Raw genomic sequence first — 20,914 nt, forward strand, 5'->3', positions numbered from 1 at the left:
AATAATATAATGAGTTAAAATAATTATATTAAAGTAAAAAAATTATTAAAAATTATTAAAATTTTAAAATTAAATATTAATAATAAAATAAATTTCAAAAAAATATTATTTTACAGAAGGCTAACCATGATTGCATTTTATAAAAAGGTGTAAAAATTTACGAAGTCCACAAATAAAACATTAGAATTTTAGTATGAGTCATATATCACAGACCTATCTCATTATAATAATGAATAATTTTAAAAGAAATATATAAAAATACTCTAAATAGTTATTATTTTATAAAATTCAGTTATACGTGTTTGTCTATATTTTATTAATTTATTATTTCATATGGATTATCTTATACATAATCTTTTTTTATACTAAGATTAGTTTTCTAAGAAAAATATTAATATCATGGTGCGCTTGCAATTGACTACAAATTAAAATTTCCACTCTCATCAATCTTGTCAAATGGAAGATAAAGTAGAATATGATATTTATGCTGAAGAAATGAGCATGAGTGAATTCTAATGGTGATAAAAAGCTGCAAGCATGTTTTAAGCAGGATGGGAATTCAGAGTTATGATGGGATTGTTGGAGTGAATCCAAGTCCCAGCCCACCATTTATTTACAGAAGAACTTATTCCCTTTGCCCATCACCAATGTCTCCCCCTAATTTTGTCTATTCTTTTAGGCTAAAATTTCTAAAGCACAAAGCAGCTGTTCATGTGTTAAAGATATTTGAAGGAATGCCCATCCAAGAGTCTGTTCTTCCAAGCAAATAATGACTTAAAACTTGGAGCTTTTTGTGATGCAGACTGCGCATCATGCCCATTCTCGAGAAAGTCCATCACATATTTTTGCATCTTTCTTGGTCCCTCTCTGATTTCATGGAAAGTCAAGAAGCAATCAACTGTTAGTCGGTCTTCTGCTAAAGCAGAATATAGAAGTATGGCCATGACAATGTGTGAACTTCAATGGATTAGCTATATACTTGGCTAATTTTGTCTCAAGATTCAGCTTCCAATCGCTCTCCATTGTGACAACAAAGCTGCAGAGCATATTGCAGAAATGTAATTAAGCCATGAACACAAATAAAACATTGTTAATTACACTAATCTCTTCAATCTTGTCAAATGGAAAATAAAGTAGAATATGGTATTTATACTAAAATGAGCATGAGGGAATTCTAGTGGTAATAAAAAGCTGCAAGCTTGTTTTAAGCAGGATGGGAATTCAGAGTTATGATGGGATTGTTGAGTGAATCCCTCAGTCCCAGCTCACCATTTACTCACAAAAGAACTTAACCCCTTTGCCCATCACCATTGTCTCCCCTAATTTTGTCTCTTCTTTTAGGCTAAAATATCTAAAGCACAAAGATGCTATTCTTGATTGGTCACTGTTGTGCATAGAAGGCCTCATCAGTCAAAAATCTGAATATTGTTGCCTTTTTTTTGCTTTCATACATACTTTTGATCCAAGTGTTTGGAATTCAAATCAAACCGTGAACCCAGTTGGCAATTTTAGAATCTAATCATATGACTTTTGCATAAGCAGAATTTGGAATACAATTCTACATATGATGCCATATCTATTCAAGACATGAGCATTTTAATTACCATATGAAAATTCTCTCGTATGCACAATCCATATCCTGAGAAATCTAATTCTCTAGAAAATTTTATTGCCGTCAATTTGTCAGTGGCATCTATTTCACATTGCAGAGAAAATTAAAAAAGATCAGTCCTTTTTCCCTGCATAGAGGCTAGAGGGAGAAAAAATGACCAAAAAAAAATTATATGGGTTTAAGAGATTAAGACATAATTAACCGGTAAATTTGCATTTATTAATGATTTAGCAATATACAGACACCCCATTATCGCTGTAAATACAGAATTTGGGGGAAAAGGACCTGAATTAGCTTGTATTCATACCGCAATTACTCTAATATACAGAGTTCTCCTCATCTCTTCTAAATCTCTTTTGCCTATCAATGAAAGCTTCCACTGTGCTCCTGAACTCCTCATTGCTCATACTATCCTCAGGATACGAAATTTTCATCCATCCCTCAGCAGACTCTATACTTTCCCTGCATTTTTCGGTCACTGACCTCCTCAATTCTCGGCAGGACTTGTTGCAAGTACCTCTGTCTAATTTCTCTGATTGACTTCTCTGGTAATTCTTGATTTCTACAGTTGCACAAGTTTCTTCAGCAACTGTGTACTCAACAGAGGAGCTCTGCTTTTCTGTATGTCCAGCTTCATATTGGTGCAAGCCCTGACTGCTTTCACTCTTTTCAACAAACTCTTCGTAAAGATCGGTTCCCGATTTCTTCCCAGTGGAATCGTGACCAGAAAACTGACCTGATTTTGCAAAGAGAGTGATGACTATGGCGTTTCCAAGGATAAACACGAAGCGGGGGCTTCCAAGGACGACTGTTAAGTCCTTGAAATATTCACTAGAGTTCTTGACAGCAACTGGGAGCTGAATAGAGAACTTGGAAATCAAGGCCAGAACAACACATATTTCCAAGAACCTGAACAAGTTTGCTATCTTCTGAAGTGGGCGATGTTTCTTGATTGCGTTAGCCTTCTCGAGTTTGATGTGCCTGATGGTGAAAGAATCCATTGGCAAATGGGAATGGAGAATCGAATGCAGTTGTGAGGTGATGGAGAATTGAGGATTTGAGGTTCTCACTCGAAAGAGGATTCGTAAACAAGAAAAGCCTTGGTTGCAGCCATTTCTCTGAATAGAGAAAATTTAGAAACCATCATGATCATAACAAAAATAGAAGGTATTCTGCCGAGCATAAGGAAACTGCAAAAGGGAAACAAAGGTAAAAGAAATGTACAGAGCCAAACAGGGGAAACAGAGTGATCTCTGTTTTTGCCTGGCTTGTCAATCAACTGGAAATTGCCGCTGGTATTGTTGAAACCTTTTGTTGTAGAGATAGCTATATATAGAGAGTGGAATAAGTTAGGTATTTTTTATTTATTTTATATTCTTTTTTCTATCTATCTTTATATTTTTTTTCTAATATTTTCTTTATGGAAGAGGTATTATATTCCAATTCCATCTTTTTGCTTTATTGAAAAATCTACAAGTTGTGAGATTTTCTACAGCATTATTGTTTTAAATCCTGCCTTATTCCCACCACTCCGAAATCCTATTCACCATGCAATGGTTTTACATCAATTGGCAGGCAGGAATAGTGAACAAGTAGATTTCCAAATCTAAAGTTTGATACCAGCAGTGACAGTATGGCCCTATTCGACCCCTTGTTGGAAATTATTGCTTCAAAAATACCATTCTTTGAGAATATCCCTATGAAATAATTCACCAACAATCTCTTTCTCTGCCCATATCCATCCTCAGGAATTTTCTTTCTCATTTGCTCAAAATAGTTACACAAACAATGATGTGTCCTTCAGTTTTAATTCTATTTTTTTAGTGTCATAAATAATAATGAACCTAAGAAGTGTTGGCAGATGTCACTGATTCTTTAAAATTTTAATGTTGAATTGAAAGTAAGTTGGATGTGAGTATTTCTTTAATAAATTCTCATATTTGATAAAAAAAATTTAGAAAAATATTAAAATGTTAATATTTATTTATTCACATCACTAAGCAAAATATTTATTGGGCTCCTATTTTAAAAAATTTGAAAATTTATTTTTTATTAAATCTGTGTAAAAATTAAAAAAAGTCTCAAATTATGGGCCCAACACATTAAAATACCCTTAAATTTAAATGTCATGTCTATTATAAAATTATAAGTTTATAAAAGAATTAAGAATTTTTTTTTTTTTTACTCTACAAGAGATTTAGGATTAAATTAGTTATTGAAAATTAATTAATGGAAAAAAAAGGGATAGTTCTAGAAATGGAGACATGATTTGATTTCCAATAGAGAGGACTGTGGAATTAAAAGGTTTTTTTTTTTACATGTCAAAGTACCCAAAGCCATTAACAAATTTCTTCCAAACTAAGAAAACGCCACATAACCAGCTGCTTTTCATCCCCATGGTAGAATCTAACCTAACCTTTAGCTGGGATTCAGTTACGCTTGTCCTTCCTTAGGACCCACCAATTATAATAATATTTGATAGAGAGAATAGCTTTTACTGTGTTTGTCTTTCCTTCTGGATTTTTTATGATGTGATTCGTGGCCGATGATGGTGATTCGTGGCACTCTATCCTTAAGTTTGCTAAGACATATATATATATATATATATATATATATATATATATATATATATATATTTTTAAATAAAATGCTATATATATATTTTTTTAAATTTATTATGTGCATTTTTTATAAAATTTTTATTAATTATTATAAATTTTTTTAATTATTATTACTGTTTATAATACTATTTTAATATTAATGATTTAAATTATTTTTTTTAATTTAATTTTTAAAAATTAAGATATTTTATAATTAAATATAATATTTAAAAATTAATTATATTATTTTTTTATAAATTTATTTATATAAAAATATTATTTACTATGTATAATAATAATAATTATTATTATTATTATTAATTATTATTATTATTATTATTATTATTATTGATGGCTATTAATTTAAAAGAAATTGACCTTCAATTTGTAATTTAATAATCAATTATAAATATTATTTTACTTTATATTAATTATTATTTAATTTTTTATTTCTCTTTTAATTATCATTATTATTTACAATATTACCTTAACATTTATTATTTAAATTATTATTTTTTAAAATTTATTTTTTAAAAATTAAGACATTTTATAATTAAATATAATATTTAAAAATTACTTATATTATTTTTATAAATACTAATTATTATTTAATTTTTTATTTCTCTTTTAATTATCATTATTATCTATAATACTACCTTAATATTTATAATTTAAATTATTATTTTTTTAATTTTAATTTTTAAAAAATTAAGATCTTTTATAATTAAATGTAATATCTAAAAATTATTATATTATTTTTTTATAAATTTATTTATACAAAAACATTATTTGCCACATATTACTCTCTATTATAATAATAATAATAATAATAATAATAATAATAATAATAATAATAATAATAAAAGGTTATTGATAACTATTAGTTTAAAGAAAATTATCCTTTAATTTGTGATTTCATAATAAATTATTATATAATTTAATCAATTTTAAATTATTTCATATCTTTAATAAATATTTTTATTACATAATTATATTTTCTATAATTTTTATTGTGAAATTTTTATTAAAAATTTTGAGAAATAAAAAGCATAATTTACATAAAAGATTATAAAAATAAAATTTAGAGATTTGACTTATTTATAATTAATATGTATTATGTTTTATGTTAATAATTTAGTATTCTTTTTATTTTATTTTTCAAAAATTAATTAATATTTGTTATTATTATCATTATAACCGACTTATGACAATTTAGTTGAAACGGCTAAGTAAATAAAAAATATTTTACTGTGATAAAATTTGAATTAGAATGTTTATTACCTTTTTTAATTAAATAATATTTAATTATAAATTAATTTTTATTTGAGTTGTTTTTATTTACTTGTCTATATATAGCATGTCATATAATAAATTTAATATACATTATGCACTCTCTTCTCATCAAATATTTTCATTTCACCTCTTCAATCTTTGTGTGATTTGTATTATTTTTTATTATTTTTTCAAAAGTTAGTTATCATTCTTAAATTTTATTTATTTAAATATATTTACTTAATATTTATTTAATTATTATTTTTTTATAAATTTTTATTTAATATTTCTTAATTTTTTTTAATATTTTATTTCATTATTATTATATATTGAATACAATGATAATTAATATTTTGATTATCCATATTTTGTTATACTTAATTTTTAATAAAATTATTTTTAAATTTTATGTCACGACCCAACCTATGGGCCGGACCGGCACTAGGACCTGGGCCAGCCTAAAGTTCCCGAGGCCCGTAGCAAGCCCAACTATTCACTTAACCCAACTCTAAGGCCCATTTGGGCCCAATTTCAAGAAATCAACCGGACAGAGTCCAGCCATAAAAATGGACCTACCAACGGGGAGTTTTGACTCACCCGACCTGTAAACACAATAAATACTCAATTGGGGAGCTCAGCTCACCCTCCACATACTCATTAGCATAAAAATAAATGGGAGCTCAGCTCCCTCATCCAATCCATCAAACATACATAGGATATTAAGTTTACAGGTCCAAAATAACAATTTAGTTTACAGACCCAAATCAAATCAACATTTCTTACACATGCGGAAATTCTAGGAGTAAATAAAATTACACAAATATTGATAAACAACCTGCGAAGGAGAAAAGCAGGTTAACCGCAATAAAATCCTCCTGTAGCCTGAAAAATATTGAACAGGAGTGAGCGTTCGACTCAGAGAGTAAAATATCAATTTTAACCATAATCTCTATAACTATCTAAAACTAATGCACCCTGTAGAGTGAAATGCAACATCAACAACATTTTCACATCATAACATCAAAAAGGTAATTTGGAGCACTCACACACCCTGTAGTATCACTCATAATATATGGGAGCTGATCCCCTATACAGCTCTCTTAAATCCAACCTGGTGCCAGCGAAGAACTCGAGCCGAACTTTCGCTTAATAAACCAAATCGAGGGTCTCAGCGAAGAACTCAAGCCGTGACTACCCCTCGAAGGATCGGGTCCCAGCGAAGAACTCAAGCCGTGACTACCCGTCCTATCCATAGTCCACACCACATCACACGCACGCCAACGCACGCACACTGCTCCAAATTACCACAACAACATCCATGGCACTTTAACAGTTATCAATGCAACATAAATCGTGCCTAGAGTTTAACTACATAAATATATGCATATAAGTGATGCATGGGCATGCTTGAACATATAATAATATCGAAATTACAGTTAAAATTTATATTTTACTCACAGACTTGACAACGGTCACTGTGGCGGCTGGACGGAGGAAGAAGGCTGTCCCGGCTCACCTGACAATTACATTACAATTTTTAATATAAATGACTCGATACAATCAAGAAAAAACCAAATACGTCCTAAGTCGTGCCGAAAATCCGACAGAGTCTCCCCTATACCTAGGACCTACCCAACCTGCAAAAGGGCTCAAAACACACTTCTATATTCACAATCCATATATCCACAACTCAATCACATCACACAGCCCCTCCTGGGCCCATCAAATCAGTCATCCCTCACAATATGTAAAATTTCAATTTAGTCCTTATAATTAATCAATTTTGCAAAAACTGCCCAAACAAGCTCTAAAAATTCTAAAACTTTGCCCCGCGGTCCTTAGCAATATTACTAGGCTATTGCAAAAAGAATCATAATTTTCTGAGCTACCACGAATATTTTATGGATTTTTAATCCTATTTAAGCACTAGAAAATTACGAAAAAGCAAGGTTCGGGTTTACCTTTGCCGATTCCGATTTCGGGAACGCGCTCGGGACGTCTGACAATGGGGGGGGGGGGGGCAGCCAAAACTTCAGTCCAATTCGGAGACTTTTGTGGTAACGGATGCATGCGGCGAAATTTGCGGATCTTGCTAATCGCCGAATTTTCGCGAATTGAGGATACCTACACGAAGCCCACAACACGGGGGTCAGTACATAAATTTTTCAGAATTTTCTAAGCTCATTTAATGCTCGAAAAGACACTGCGAAGTTTCGTGGGACCCACCGAAAAACGGTATCGGAAAAATTTGAAATTTATGTCGCCGCGAAGCTCTCGATGAGTGAAACGCTCTGGTACTCTCGGTTTTCTCGTGGGATTCACGGTTTGTGAGAAATTTAGTCCGAAAGTCAAAATGGTCTAAAACTTCCGGGACAAAAATTGGATAAACCGCTCGATGGATTTCGGTGTTCTTGGTGTCTATGGAAAGCTCTCGTCGAGTAGATGATTTTAGATACAAGACCCGGTCCAATTGGTGGCCGGATCGGCCGGATTTTGGCCGGGGAAATCGAAGAGTCGCCTTGCGCAGGGAGAGCGTTCTGTGCGTTCCGACCGTCGGCGCGCGGCGGCCGATGGATGGTCGTGGTCGCCGGTGAGTGGGTGGCGGTGGGGAGGTAGCTGGCCGGCGGCAAGGGCAGGAGGAGAGAGAAAAGAAAGAAAAAAGGGGAGGTAGGGACGCGCGGAAGAAAAGGGAAGAAGAAAAAGGGAGCCGGTCCGATTCGATCGGTCCGATTCGGTTCGGTTCGATTCGGCCGGTCCGATTCAGGATACAAAATTTTAAATTTTTACTCCGCCTCGGGACCGAAAACGAGGTCCAAAAATTCCAGAAAACTCAGAAAAATACGTAAACTCCAAATATATTTTTAGTTTTGCCACGTGGTCTTTAAATTAATTTTTAAAATCATCAAAGTTTATATTTTCGGAAAATCGAACCCAATTTTTAAAATCCGAAAAATCTCAAAAAAATTTCTAAAATTTAAATAAAATTAAAATACCAAAAATGGTCATAAAATAATAAAATTTAAAATTTTGGGGTGTTACATTTTAATTAAATATCTATATTTTTTTATACATAAATTATCTCATAACTATTTTTTTATATAGAAATGAAATCAGTTTTTAAAAAATAGTTTAAATGTTTATTATATTAATTGAAAATGGTGATATTATAAATTTTAATTTTTATGAAATGCATTTATTTTATATTATAAATTTATATAAAGTGATAATTATTTTTATTAAAGAATTATTTTATAAAAAAATATCGGATTAATAAAATGAAATTTACACTTAGATAATAGTATTTTTTAAAAAATAATATTATAGAATTTTTATTTTTAATTAATAATAATGTTAAATTTATTTATTATTATTAAAATTAAATAAATTAATTCATTATTAGTAATTTAATTTTTTTAATATATTAATAACAAAAAATATTATATTTATATATTTTTAAAATAATATTATTTTCTCACTAATTTAATATATTTTCTATAATTTATAACAAAAAATAAATATTGATTTACATAAATTATAAGATAAAATATAAGAATTTCATAAATTTTAAATTATTTTTTTAATAAAGTATTTTTATTACATTTTAAATTTTAAACGAAATAATCATGAAAACTACTATTAACATATGTATGAAATGAATTAAATAGGTATTTTAATTAATTATATCATAAATTAATAAAAAAATTAATTATTATGACAAATAAAAATTTATTCAAATTAAATTAAATAAAAAAAATTTAACTTAAAATTAATTTAATAATAATAATAATTTATTTTATTTAAAATATAATTAAAAATTAAATTAAAAAATAAAAATTATAAATTACCCATACATAATATGAATATTATGCTAGTATATATATAAAGTAAAGAATGTAACACTTTTCTTGAAAAGCATGTCACGTGTTACCTTCATAAATACTCTTATTTATACTAATTATTATTTAATTTTTCTTTTAATTATCATTATTATTTACCATATTACCTTTATATTTATAATTTAAAATATTATTTCTTTTAATTATCATTGCTATTTACCATATTACCTTTATATTTATGATTTAAAATGTTATTTCTTTTAAAATTTAATTTTTAAAAATTAAGATATTTTATAGTTAAATGTAATATTTAAAAATCATTTATATAATTTTATAAATATTAATTATTATTTAATTTTTTTCTTTCTCTTTTAATTATCATTATTATTTACAATACTACCTTTACATTTATTATTTAAATTGTTTTTTAAATTTTATTTTTTAAAAATTAAGACATTTAATGATTAAATACAATATTAAAAAATTATTTATATTATTTTTTAATAAATTTATTTATGTAAAAATATTATTTACCTCATGTTACCCTCAATAATAATAATAATAATAGGTTATTGATAATTATTAGTTTAAAGAAAATTGACAATTAATTTAAAATTTCATAATCAATAATAAATACTTTCATTTATACTAATCATTATTTATTTTTTTTATTTATCTTATAATTATCATTATTATTTACTACAACATTTATAATTTAAATTATTATTTCTTTGAAATTTTAATTTTTAAAAATTTAGATCTTTTGTAGTTAAATGTAATATTTAAAAATTATTTATAAATATTTAAAAATTAGTTTATAAATACTAATTATTATTTAATTTTTTATTTCTCTTTTAATTATTATTATTATTTACAATACTAATTTAAGTTTTATGATTTAAATTATTATTTTTTAAATTTAATTTTTAAAATTAAGTCCTTTTATGATTAAAAGTTATATTTGAAAATTATTTATATTATTTTTTTATAATTTTATTTATGCAAAAATATAATTTGCCACATGTTACCTCTATAATAATAATAATAATAATAATAATAATAATAATAATATATAGCTATTAGTTTAAAAAAAAATTACCATTAATTTGTGATCTCGTAATCTATTATCATATCATTTAATCAACTTTAAATTATTTAATATCTTTAATAAATATTTTTGTTATATTATTATATTTTTTATTATTTTTATTATGAAATCTTTATTAAAAATTTTGAGGGACAAAAAGTGTAGCCTTTATAGAAAGTTATAAAAATAAAATATAGATATTTGACTTATTTATAATCAGTATGTATTATTTTTTATGTTAATAATTTTTTATGTTAATAATTTAATATTCTTTTTATTTCACTTTTCTAAGATTAATTATTATTATTATTACTATTATTATTATTAGTAGTATTACGGCCAATTTATGACCATTTAATTAAAATGATCAAGTAAATAGAAAATATTTTACTATTATAAAACTTGAATTTGAATATTTTTGTTATAAATTTTCAATTAAAAAATATTTAATTATAAATTAATTTTCATTTAAATAATTTTTATTTGTTTGTCTATATAATATATCATATGAGACATGTAATACACATCAAATACTCTCCGTTTACTAAATTTTTTTATTTCACCCAATGCTCTCAAATTTTTTTTGATTTGCATAATTTTTTTTTATTTTTTTAAGTTATTAGTTATCATTATTAAAATTTATTTATTTAAATATATTTAATTAATATGTATTTAATTATTAGTTTTTTTATAAATTTCTTTTTTAATATTTATTAAACTTTTAAATATTTATTTCATTATAACTATATATCTAATGCAATTATAACTAATATTTTGATTATTCATATTTTATTATAATTAATTTTTAATAAAATTATTTTTAAATTTTAATTAAATATCTATATTTTTATGCATAAATTATCTTTTAATTATATTTTAATATAGAAATAAAATTTTAAGACAAGTTGCAAACAAGATTACATCGAAAATTTAGCTATAAGTAAAAATGATTAAAGAAAATTAAAGTTGTAATATTAAAATTATAAAATCAATCTTTTAAAAAATAATATATATTTTTAATTTTTATTATATTAATAAAAAATGACGATATTTTAAATTTTAAATTTTATATTTATTTTATATTATAAATTTATGTTAAGTGGTAGCCAATTTTATCAAAGAATTATTCTATAAAAAAAATATCAGGTTAACAAAAGAAATTTACACTTAGGTATAAATTTTTAAAAAAATAATATAATAGAATGTTATTTTTAATTAATAATAACGTTATATACTTTCATTATTATTAAATTAAATAATTCTATTAATTATTAGTAATTTAATATTTTTTATTATATTAATAACAAAAAAAAATCTTATATTTATATTTTTTTAAAAATAATATTATTTTCTCATCAATCTAATATATTTTTAATATTTTACAAAAAATAAATATTAATTTACGTAAATTATAAGATAAAATATAAAAATTTTATGAAATTTAAATTATTTTTTGAATAAAGTACTTTTATTACATTTTAAACAAAATAATCATTGAAATTACAATTAACATATGTATAAATAGAATTAAATAGGTATTTTTTATTTGCGTTATTTTTTATTATTTTTTTCTAAAGTAATTAATTATCATTCTTAAAATTTATTTATTTAAATATATATTTTTAATATGTATTTAATTATAAATTTTTATAAATTTCTTATTTAATATTTCTTAAACTTTTGAATATTTTATTTCATTATAACTATATATCTAATGTAATTATAACTAATATTTTGACTATTCATATTTTATTACAATTAATTTTTAATAAAATTATTTTTAAATTTTAATTAAATATCTATATTTTTATACATTAATTATTTTTCAATTATATTTTAATATAAAAATAGAATTTTAAAGATAAGTTACAAGTATGATTACATCGAAAATTTAGCTATAAATAAAGATAATTAAAGAAAATTAAAGTTACAATATTAAAATTATAAAATCTGTCTTTTAAAAAATAGTATGTATTTTTAATTTTTATTATATTAATAGAAAATGATGATATTTTAAAATTTTAATTTTGTATTTATTTTATATTATAAATTTATGTTAAGTGGTAGCCATTTTTATCAAATGATTATTTTATAAAAAATATATCAGTCTAATAAAAGAAATTTACACTTAGATATAGTATTTTAAAAAAATAATATAATAGAATGTTATTTTTAATTAATAATAATGTTATATACTTTCATTATTATTAAATTAAATAATTCAATTCATTATTGGCAATTTAGTATTTTTTTATTATATTAATAACAAAAAAATTATATTTATATATTTTTAAAATAATATTATTTTCTTATCAATCTAATATATTTTTAATAATTTACAAAAAATAAATATTAATTTACGTAAATTATGAGATAAAATATAAAAATTTTATAAAATTTAAATTATTTTTTAAATAAAATACTTTTATTACATTTTAAATAAAATAATCATTGAAATTACTATTAACATATGTATAAATAGAATTAAATAAGTATTTTAATTAATTACACTATAAATTAATTAAAATTTTATTTAAATTAAATTAAATTAAAAAAATTTAATTTAAAATTAATTTAATAACAATAAATTATTTTATTTAAAATATAATTAAAAATTAAATTAAAAAATAAAAAATATAAATTAGCACGAACACTCTGCTAGTTGAGCACTAAACAGAAGTGGAAGTTTAAGTGTTATATTTGATTTGAGACAAAGAAATGATAGCGACACGAAAGGGTTCTTTTTTTTTTTCTCTTTTCTTTTTGTTCTCTTAAAAAGAAAGCAAGGCCGCTTTCCTTACTCTTTGCATCCAATGCGCGTTCCATATGCTCCAACCTCCGACTACTACTTCTATTATTATTATTATTATTATTATTATTATTATTATTATTATTATTATTATTTACTCTCTATATTTTAATTATCAATCACTTCATTTTTCTATTTTACAAATGAATTAATAAGCTTTTCAATTTTGTTTTCTCCATTAATTTTGTCTATCAACCTATTTTTTTTTTTAACATATGTTGTTAGTCAAAGAAGTCAACTAATCAAGATATTTTTTTTTCTTTTTTCTATAAAACTAATTTAGATATTTCTTTTCTTATTTTATAAATAAACTATAATTTAATTCTCGATAAAACTATAATTTAATTATAAATTTTCATAATCAAGAAATCTATATCATAAAATTTTACAAAACCTATGACTTAACCCTTATCATTAAAATTTTATTAAATTACTGTTAATTTTAATAAAAATAATAAAAATATTTTTATCTTTATTTTTAATTTGAAAATAACTTAGTTCAACAAATTTCATTTTGTTAATAATTTAGTTTTTGAGTTTTTATTTTATCAATAATTTAGTTTCTATACTTTTAAAATGGAGGTCCCCTTAAATTAAAAAATTTTAAATTAAAAATATTAAAATAGAAATTAATGTCATGATCCAACCTATGAGCCGGACTGATACTAGGACCTAGGTCAACTTAAAACCCTCGAGGTCTGTAGTAAGCCTAATTATTCCTCAATCCAACTCTAAGGTCCATTGGAGCCTAATTTCAAGAATTCAATCAGATAGAGTCCGGCCATAAAATGGACCATTTAACGAAGAGTTTTTTACTCGCCCGTAAACACAATATATAATAAATTGGGAAGCGCAGCTCACCCTCCACATAATCAAAATGTCATAACTCAAATGGGAGCTCAGCTCCCTCATCCAATCCCATCATACATACAGTTAATAATTTTACAGGTCCAACATAACTTTTATAATACAAGCCCAAAATAAAAATAAGTGCTTCTAACACATGCGGAGTCTAAAATTTAACTCAATTGTATAAAATACATTAAATACTATTAATAGACCTGCGAAGAAGAAGAGTGGGTTAGCCACAATAAATAATTATCCTGTAACCTGGAAAAATAGATGAACAGAAGTGAGCGTTCGACTCAGAGAGTAAAATATTAATTTTAACCATAATCTCTATAGATATCTAAAGCTAATGCACCTTGTGGAGTGAAATGCAACATCGTCATAATTTTCATATCATAACAGCAAAAAGGCAATTTGGAGCATTCACACACCTAACACTGTCAAACAATACATATATGGGAGCTGATCCCCTATACAGCCCTCTTAATCCAACCTTTACCAGCGAGTTTCTCTCAAGCCGGACTTTCGCTTAATAAACCAAATGTGGGGTCCCAGTGAGTGTCTCTCAAGCCGTGTCTACCCCAAAGGAGCGGGTCCCAGCGAGTGTCTCTCAAGCCGTGTCTACCCGTCCTGTCCATATCCAATACCATACCACACGTACGCCACACACACACACTGCTCCAAATTACCACAAACAACATCCATGGCACTTCAATAATTATTAATGCAATATAAAATGTGCCTAGTGTTTAACTACATAGATACATATTTATAAGTGATGCATGGGCATGCTTGAAGATATAATAATATCGAAATTACAATTAAAATTAATATTTTACTCACAAACTTAAACGAAGTCACTGTGGTGGCTCGATGGAGGAGGAAAGCTGTCCCAGCTCACCTGACAATTTTATTATAATTATTTAATATATTTGACTCAATACAAACTAAGAAAAGACCAAAGATGTCCTAAGTCGTGCCGAAAATCAGGCAGAGTCTCCCCTATACCTAGGATCTACCCAACCTGCAAAAGGGCTCAAAACGCACTTCTATATCCACAAATCGCATATCCACAACTCAATCACATCACATAACCCCTCTTGGGCCCATCCAAACAGTCAACAATCACAATGTAAAAAATTACAGTTTAGTCCTTATAATTAACCCTTTTTGAAAAAACTACCCAAACGAATTTTAAAAATTCTAACACTTTGTCCCGTGGTCTTTAGCATTATTACTAAGCTAATGCAAAATGAATTATAATTTTCTAAGCTACCACAAATATTTAATAGATTTTTAATCCGATTCAAGCACTAGATAATTAAGAAAAAGTAATGTTCGAGTTTACCTATGCCAATTCTAACCAAGAGAACGCGCTCGAGGCGTCTGACAATGGTGGGGTAGCCTAAATCTTGACCTAATTCTAAGACTTTTTCGATAGCTTGTCTGCCGAGTCCAAAATTTATAAACCCGGGTAACCGTTGAATTTTCTGAGAATTGAATGTACTTACACGAAACCCATAACACGGGGTTTAGTATATAATTTTTATGAAATTTTCTAAGCTCATTTAGTACTTAGAAAAATACTACAAAGTTTCGCGGGATCCACTGAAAAACGGTGTCGAAAAATTTTAAAATTGGTATTGCCGCGAAGCTCTCGACGAGTGGAACATTCCGGTACTCTCGGTTTTCTCGTGGGGTTCACGATTTGGAAGAAATTTAGCCCAAAAGTCGAAATGGGTTAAAACTTTCCGGACAAAAATTGGGTAAACCGCTATATGGATTTTGGTGTTCTTGGTGTCTATGGAAAGCTCTCGAGGTGTAGAAGAGGTTTGGCACAAGACACAATCCAATTGGTGGCCGGATCGGCCGAAATCGGCCTAGGAAGACGAAACGATGCACTGTGCATTGGGGTATCTTCGGGCGCGTTTTCCAAGCGCCTCAGGCGACTGCCGGCAAGGGGGACAGGCTGGGGTGGCGCGCCGAAAAGCTGGGAAGGCTGGGACGGCAGTGGGGCGACAAGAGGGGGAGAGAGGAGAGAGAAAATAAGAGAGAGAGAGAGAGAGAGAGAGAGTGTGTGTTGGGAGAGCGCGCGGAGGGAAGAAGAAAAGGAAATGGCCGGTCTGATTCGACCGGTCCATTTCGATTCGACCGGTAGGATTCAGGATACAAAATTTTAAATTTTTACTCTTCCTTGAGACTGAAAACGAGGCCAAAAATTTTGAAAAAATTTTAGAAAACTCAGAAAAATTCGTAGAGTCCAAATATATTTTTAGTTTTGCCACGTGATCTTTAAATTAATTTTTAAAAATCATCAAAGTTTTATGTATTCGGAAAATAGAACCCGATTTCTAAAATCTGAAAAAATTCAAATAATTTCCTAAAATTTAAATAAAACAAAATATAAATAATTACCCATAAAATAATAAATTTAAAAATTAGGGGTGTTACATTCTTTCTCCCTTACAGAAAATTCATCCTCAAATTTTACACAAAGCAGAATAAAAGATTAGAATTACACATTAAACAAATAAGGGTACTTGCTGCGCATGTCCCTCTCTGACTCCCAGGTGCACTCTTCCACTGACTGGTTCCTCCACAAAACCTTAACTATGGGGATCTATTTTGATCTTAGCTGCCTCACTTGGTAGTCCACTATGGCTACAGGTTGCTCCTTAAATGTCAAGTCTTCCTTCAGCTCTACTATATCCGGCTGTAGCACATGAGAAGGATCATGTATGTATTTCCTGAGCATGGAGATGTGAAATACAGAATGATCATGAGAAAGATTGGGTGGTAACTCCAACCGATAGGCAACTGCTCTAACTCTATCAGTAACCTCAAAAGGTCCAATATACCGAGGTGCCAACTTGCCCTTCTTTCCAAATCTCATGACTCCCTTCATCGAAGAAACCTTCAGGAATACGTAATCGCCTACTGCAAACTCTACATCCCTCCGTCTGGGATCTGCATAACTCTTCTGCCTACTGAAAGATATTTTCAATCTTTCCCTGATTAAAGGAACTATCTCTGAAGTGTACTGCACTAGGTCTATATCATGCACCCTCGCTTCTCTCATTTCCGTCCAACACAGAGGAGACCTATACTTTCTGCCATATAGTGCCTCATAGGGTGTCATCCCTATGCTGAAATGATAACTGCTATTTTCAATCGTTCCCTGATTAAAGGAACTATCTCTGAAGTGTACTGCACTAGGTCTATATCATGCACCCTCGCTTCTCTCATTTCCGTCTAACACAGAGGAGATCTACACTTTCTGCCATATAGTGCCTCATAGGGTGCCATCCCTATGCTGAAATGATAATTGTTGTTGTAGGAAAACTCCACCAAGGGTAGCTGATCATCCCATTGACCTCCAAAATCCAAAACACACATGCAAAACATGTCTTCCAGTGTTTGGACTGTCCTTTCGGACTGCCCGTTTATTTGAGGGTGAAAAGTGGTACTAAAGTTCAACTGTGTGTCAAGTGCCTCCTGCAACTTCCTCCAAAATCGAGAAGTGAACTGGGGCCCTTTGTCAAATATTATGGAAGCAGGAACTCCATGCAATCTGACTATTTCTCGAATATAGAGCCGGGCGTACTGTGTAATTACATCAAATTATATAGACATTTAATATTAACATGCATTGTATTTTGTTAGCATTTAGCATCATTTTATGTTTATTTTTATATGTTTTCATTATTATTTTAGAAAACTTGTTAATCTAACTCAATTCATTGATTTTTATATTTTATCAGGTATTTTTATGTGGTTCTAGAATTAAAGACGAGTTTGGAAGAGATTTGGAGGTCAAAACGTGAAGAATACAGTGCCAAAAACATTACACGGGCCGTGTAACTTGCCTCGTGTAACTTCCTGGACCCCATGTAACTCGCTGGACTGAAAAAAATGTGAAAAATGAAGTGGCAGAAATTTACACGGGGCGTGTATCACTACACGGCCCGGGTAAAGTCCCCTGATAGCAATTCTGATATGACTTTTCTTCACTCCAACTCGACTCGGATGGACTCCTAATGCTTCTAGGACTCTGAAATTAGGGTTTTTACACCAGATATAAATAGAACAAGTCAGGAATTGAGGGAAAGGAGAGAATTTACATCCAAAGAGGAGAATTAACATTCAAGAGCTGATTTACATTCAAGGAGGCACATCAATCTCAAAGGAGACAAGGGATAAACAAGATCTGCAAGATTGCTAGAAGGGATTTTCAGCTGAAGTTCCAAAAGTCCAAGGCTGTAACTCTCTTTCTGGGTTCTTTCACTCTATTTTCTTCTCATGTCTTCTCTTTATCTTTTTATAAACTTGATTGTAAAATTCGCCATGGGTGAGTAGGTTTTTTATTCTAGGGTTAGGGTGTAGCACTCTCAATTTTATTATAGATCTGATTTGATTTTATTTAATACATTGGGTATTTTATTCTTTGATTTAATCTCTTGTGATCTTAATGCATGCTATGTGTTGGTACCCACTTAGTATTGATTACAGATATTAATTGAAGGACTAAAAGGTGAAGATTAATATTAGAAAATCAGGATTTTGAACCTAGAAAATCTAACCTATAGATAGGCTGATGATCTTTGTGGAGTTCTAAAATTAATCAAAAGTCTTAAAGGGTTTTAATTAATTTAATCACCACGAAAATAGCATTTATGTTAATTAAAATACACCTTGAGTGCCTTGAGAGGGGACTTGATAACTTAGGATTAATTTCTATCAAAGTAATAATCTCCCAATTATTGAATGAATTAGATTGATTCCATAACTTATTGAAGTGTGAACCCTAGCTCTAGAATGCCTTTGTCCATTAGTATTTTATTTTAGTTAATTATTTAGATTTTATTTCTTTCGATTTAGATATAATTATTATTTCTCTATAATTCGATCGTCTAGATAATTAAAATCACTATAGTTTGGTATTCAACACGGTCCTCGTGGGAACGATACTCTACTCATCACTTTATTACTTGTTAATGATCCGTGCACTTGCGGAAGTTGAAAAACCAGCAAACAAGTTTTTGACTCCATTGCTAGAGACCGGTGCTTGATATTGAATGATTAGTGATTTAATTACTTTTGACATTCTTATTTCTTTTATAGTTTATTTCTTGTCTAATTTTATTTTTACTTGTTTTTCTTGTTAGGTACATTGAGTTGTTTCATCAATAATTCTTCACAAGTTTTATTCAACAACACAATGATTTATTTTACAATACTTGGAGAAGATTCAATGAATTGGTAGAGCAATTTGCCAATTATAGTCTTTCAAATTATGAACTCACTCTCAATTTCTACAATGGTCTGGATGAAGTGACAAGGAATTGGATAGATTATGGAGCTTGGGCTACCAGTGATCACGTTCTTCAAAGAAATCATGAGGATACCATTCACTTGTTGAATGACATGGCAGATTTTGATTACCATTGGCATTGGGTCCTTCACTGCAGGGTTGGAGTCACCAATATCCCCCACACATTAATCAACCTAATATTTCACACCAACCATTCGAGCTATAATTAGAGAGGAGAGAGGGACTTGAAGAGGTGGTAGCTCATTTCGAAAATTTTGACAAACTATTGGTGAACAATGAGCTATCACTTTATGAAAAGGAATTATATGAACAAGGTTGAGAGAATGAAGAAGCTTCATGGGAATTTGAACCCAGAGTAGAAGTTAAGCTTCAAGAACAAAATTCCTTTGAAGATGACTTACCAGTAGAATTCCCACAAGAACAGGAGTTACTTAAAGAACGAGTGGAACCTAGAGCTGAAGGAAACAACTCCTTTATAGTTGGGGGATAATTGGAAGAGTCTTTCTATGAAGACAAATCAGAGGTAAAGGTGGTGGATGAAGAAATTGATGAGACTATCAATTTAAGTTCATTAATGATGCTTACACATACACCACTTTTCTATCATGGACACCTCCTACACCATCATACATCCCTCATGAGCTAAAATAATCCTCTTTCCAAGCATATCATTCCAAGCCATGTGTTGTTCGTGCTATGTGCAATCTTATTCCAAATCTTGCCAATCTTGAGGGTACCACAAATTAAGACCCATATGTGGTGTTACATGACAATTACTATGAGCGAAAATCACTTTTTGATCAGTAATTCTAAAAGAGGTCAAGCTAATGACCTTAAATTAGCACTTCTTGGGAGGCAACCCAAGTTTTAAATTTAAACTTTACAATTTTTTTATTTATTTCTTTTGTTTATCACCCTTCCAAACTTAATTTCGATATTTGTTCACTTTGTAGGTTCAAGAAGCACTTGAGAGGAGCAATGAAGATCAAACTCACAAATCTTCAAGGGAAGGCACGCTTCAAGGGGAAGTATTCTATATCCATTAGCTTTTCCTTGTTATTACATTTATGATGTTGCTCTTGACCTGATTATGATATCTTGATGACATTGAGGACAATGTCAAATTTGAGTTTGGGGGGTGCATTTCATGCATTGCATTCATATATTGCATTTCATCACCTTATTATGTCTATATTATATTTGTGTGTCAAAAATCCAGAAAATTTTTGAAAATTTTTGCAAATTTTGAAAATTATGGACTTTTTCAAAAAGCTTTTAACTTAGAATTATAACTAAAACCTTGATGAGCTAATGATTGGACTCTCTGAGAAAGAGGAATGAATGTAACTGGATAGGCAAAAAGGCTTCAATATATTATTTGTGAAAAGCTAAATCACCTAAGTGGAGTTAAACTAGTTAAACCCCTTCATAGCCATTAATCTGTCACATTGAACTTGCAAAATTAGGAGAAAATTTTTGAAATACAAGCAAACCTAAAAATACCTCACCAGCTCTAG

General features: G+C 28.4%; 1 protein-coding gene across 5 annotated transcripts; it reads right to left on the bottom strand.

Annotated features, from left to right (window-relative positions):
• Positions 1-414: 414 nt before the first annotated feature.
• Positions 415-2,924, bottom strand: LOC131176343 (uncharacterized). 5 transcript variants are annotated; one of them, XR_009146450.1, is made up of 3 exons: positions 2,837-2,924; positions 1,605-2,730; positions 415-1,036 (listed from the first exon to the last, which is right to left on the bottom strand). XR_009146450.1 is itself a non-coding variant. In XM_058141421.1 (2 exons), the coding sequence occupies exon 1, from the start codon at positions 2,611-2,613 to the stop codon at positions 1,930-1,932; it is 684 nt and encodes a 227-aa protein (XP_057997404.1). In that variant the 5' UTR covers positions 2,614-2,830; the 3' UTR covers positions 415-1,036; positions 1,920-1,929. The 5 variants fall into 5 exon arrangements, 2 of the variants coding, with proteins under 2 accessions (XP_057997404.1, XP_057997403.1); XR_009146451.1 differs by lacking the exon at positions 2,837-2,924 and having other exon boundaries at positions 415-867; positions 980-1,036; positions 1,920-2,830; XR_009146449.1 differs by lacking the exon at positions 2,837-2,924 and having other exon boundaries at positions 415-867; positions 980-1,036; positions 1,605-2,830.
• Between the last annotated feature and the right edge of the window lie 17,990 nt (positions 2,925-20,914).

The sequence above is a fragment of the Hevea brasiliensis genome, unplaced genomic scaffold (genome assembly GCF_030052815.1).
Source record: "Hevea brasiliensis isolate MT/VB/25A 57/8 unplaced genomic scaffold, ASM3005281v1 Scaf1, whole genome shotgun sequence".
NCBI lineage: Eukaryota > Viridiplantae > Streptophyta > Magnoliopsida > Malpighiales > Euphorbiaceae > Hevea > Hevea brasiliensis.

Bases quoted from the DNA above. Each gene is read 5' to 3' on its own strand.
- LOC131176343 (XM_058141421.1), bottom strand. From the start codon at position 2,613: ATGGATTCTTTCACCATCAGGCACATCAAACTCGAGAAGGCTAACGCA.